Source organism: Microtus ochrogaster, linkage group LG3 (genome assembly GCF_000317375.1).
Source record: "Microtus ochrogaster isolate Prairie Vole_2 linkage group LG3, MicOch1.0, whole genome shotgun sequence".
NCBI lineage: Eukaryota > Metazoa > Chordata > Mammalia > Rodentia > Cricetidae > Microtus > Microtus ochrogaster.
Genome location: NC_022029.1, coordinates 28,426,072 through 28,429,040, shown reverse-complemented (window position 1 = coordinate 28,429,040; position 2,969 = coordinate 28,426,072). Strand labels below are relative to the sequence as shown.

The window sequence follows — 2,969 nt, the reverse complement described above, 5'->3', positions numbered from 1 at the left end:
CTCCCGAGTGCTGGGATTAAAGGTGTGCGCGCCACCATAACCCGGCCTGATTGCCTTTTAAGACGCTTGTTTAGTTTGTGTTTGTACACACTCACTTGACATCACACCAGTGCAGGCCAGAGAACAGCCTGAATTTGTTTATTTATACGGGGAGTGGGGGCGTACACCAGGCATCATGCAGAGGTCAAAGGACAACCTTCGGGAGTCGGTTCTCTCTTCCCACCTGTGGCTCTCCGGGCTTACCACCAGGAGCCCTTTCTGGCCAGAGCCTCATTTGTTTTGAGATAAGAGTCTTGTTATCTAGTTCAGATCAATCATCTTCCTGCCCCTGCCTTCCAAGTGCTGGGATTATAGGTGTGCGTTACTATTATTTCTAGCTCTGAAACGAACGAAAGGAGTTTCAAAGATTTCTAGGAAAGAGCTGAATTAACCTTGTGCTTCCAGGAAACAAGGACTGAATCTTTATTCACTTTATTTTCTACCCGGCTTCACCACTAGGGGTAATACAACTTTTTTTTTTCTTTCTTTCTCGGCGATGGGTATAAAACCCACAATCCCACAGCCTTTCCCATGTTAAGCAAGTGCTCTACCACCGAGCCACATCCACAGCCTTAAGTCTTTCTTACGAATGGATGTCTTGTACTGCATTCCTGGGTTCTAATCTTCATAGTCTCCTCTGTCTCCCAGTTCTCATTTATCATCTTCACATTAATCCCCCCCTCCCCCCCCCCACACCGTCCCATTCTGTGAACTCTACAGGGCAGGGAGTAACATCTGCTTTGCCCACAGCTGGCCTCCGTGACTCAGTTAGGCACTAGAACCAATTCAATGATCAAAGCACTTCTGCTTGGGCCAGCATGACGGCTCAGATAGGTAAAGGTGTTTGCCACCAAGGGTGGCATCTGACTTTGATCCCCTTGGCCCTACTTGATGGTGGGAGAGAAGTGACTCCTGAAAGTTGTCGTTTGACCGCCTCACTGGAACCGCACTTTGCCCCCGCACCATAAATTAATACATACAGGTTCTTCTCTGACCTCAACATAGGTGCTGTGTTAAGGGAGATGGGCTGTGCCAACACTGAGGTACGCACATACAAAACATATGAATAAACATGTTTGAATGCGTGAGTGTGCTCTTCAAGGCAGGGATGGGGAGTTTCAGATTCAAGGAAACAAAGAAAGACATAGGCTATAAGGCAGCTGAGATCCAGTCAATGGCTTGGTCAATTGGATACAGGAGACAACCATCGGGGCCAAGAGCCATTGAGCATCCAGACGGCACTAAGGTGCGTCTGTTCAATGCCCCTTTCTCAGGCTGAACCCAGCTGCTTACAGGTCTTGCGAGTCTCCCTCACCCCAGTTTAGGGAGAAAGAGAGATGAGGGTTGCTGAGGGCCCCAGCCGCTTCCTGCTGGGCTTTCATACTCCCCACAACTTCCTGTGTCTAGAGGGCTGATGTTAGGTTGACAGACAACCACCCAGGCATCCGGCCATCCAGCCTGGCCCCAACTCGGGTAGAGGGGAGAACGTACCTGGGACCTTGGGATTTGGTGTGGCCTCCAGCGGTGCCACGTTCTTGTGTCTCCCCCAGAGGGTCTTGGAAAGCCGGAGGCGACTGGACCGTGACACCTTAGGGGGTGCAGAGAGGACCCGACGAAATAGAGATCGAGGGGCTGGCTGGCTGCTCACCATAGGTTCCTGATGGCTTAGGGTCCTTCCCCAGCCCGCGAAGCGGCCCCAGCGGAACCCTCCAGAAGCCTTCTCCCCTCCACCTCCAGTGTGCCAGCGGTAGGATGCCAGTGGAGAGGGTGGCGCGGGCTGCGTTTGGACGGCTTCACTCGGCAGTGGTGGGTCCATGGCGGAGTCTCTGCTGCGAGACCAGAAGGTGACAGTTCTGCGCATTGTCTGCCCACATTCTGTCTTCATCTTGCCCGGTCTCTTTTCAGCTTTGCCTCCAAGGAACACTTTTGAGGGTGCCACACGTACACCGTCCCTTACCTTGATTTCCTGGCCAGTCCCAGAATCAGCAGCCGTCTGCACTGTGCTTAGCTTCCTTCCTCAGAACCTAGCTCCACGTGACCCTGCCTGTCTCTTCCCCCCTCCCTCTTTACAGTCAGGCTGGGAGGGCATGATGGGGGCAGGATGTGGAGGTGGGAGGGGTGGTAGTGCTGGCTTCTGGCGAGAAGGACAGGGCGGTAGGATGTACTTCTCTCTTTGAGCTTCAGTTAGTTGCCTTCTGTGAAATGGGAGCATGCTAGGGACCCCTGGAAATCTGCTGCTGGCCAGCATGTGGAAGGATTCACCTGTGTAAGGATGCTGCCATGATTTTATTGGAATAGATTTTGTGTATGTATGTATGCATGTATGTATGTATGTATTTTTTATTTGGGAGCAGGGTTTCTCTGTCTAACAGCTCTGCTGTTCTGGTCTCGAACTCACGGAGATTTGCCTGCCTCTGCCTCTTGAGTGTTGGAATTAAAGGCGTGCACCACGGCTGCCCATCTTGGAATGGATTTTAAAAGAAGAATCAACATATACTATTATGTGCGTGGATGCCACAGTGGTGGTCAGAGGACAAGGAGTTAGTTCTCTCCTTCCACATTTAAGTGAGCTCCCTGGATGGAGTGCTGGTTTCCAGACTTATATGGCAAGTGTCATTATCCCCTGGGCCATTTGCCACCCTCCTCCACCTTAGGGGTGAAACCTAGGGCCTGAGGATGCAAGGCCTATACTCTATCACTGAACCACACACCTGTCTTTTTTGTTTTTTATTGTACAGACTGGGCCTTGAGCTCATTGCATGTGACCCCTAGGCTGGCCTTTGACTTTGGTTCTTGAGTCTAAAGACTTGGCTGGACAGCCCCCAACCTCAGTGTTAGGGTAGAACAAAGGCGAGCCAATCTCTAGTTCTGATCCTCCCAGCATAATTGTCTAGGTCTCCTCTGACCCAGCCTTTCTCTTGCTAGGAAGA

At 51.4% G+C, this 2,969-nt stretch overlaps 1 protein-coding gene across 1 annotated transcript in view; it reads right to left on the bottom strand.

Moving 5' to 3' along the window:
• Positions 1–1,924, bottom strand: part of Rasal3 (RAS protein activator like 3) — a 13,442-nt gene extending 11,518 nt beyond the window's left edge. Inside the window, exon 1 of the mRNA XM_005360694.2 lies at positions 1,531–1,924. Coding sequence (XP_005360751.1) covers positions 1,531–1,924 — 394 coding nt within the window. The remainder of the gene's footprint in view (positions 1–1,530) is intronic.
• Between the last annotated feature and the right edge of the window lie 1,045 nt (positions 1,925–2,969).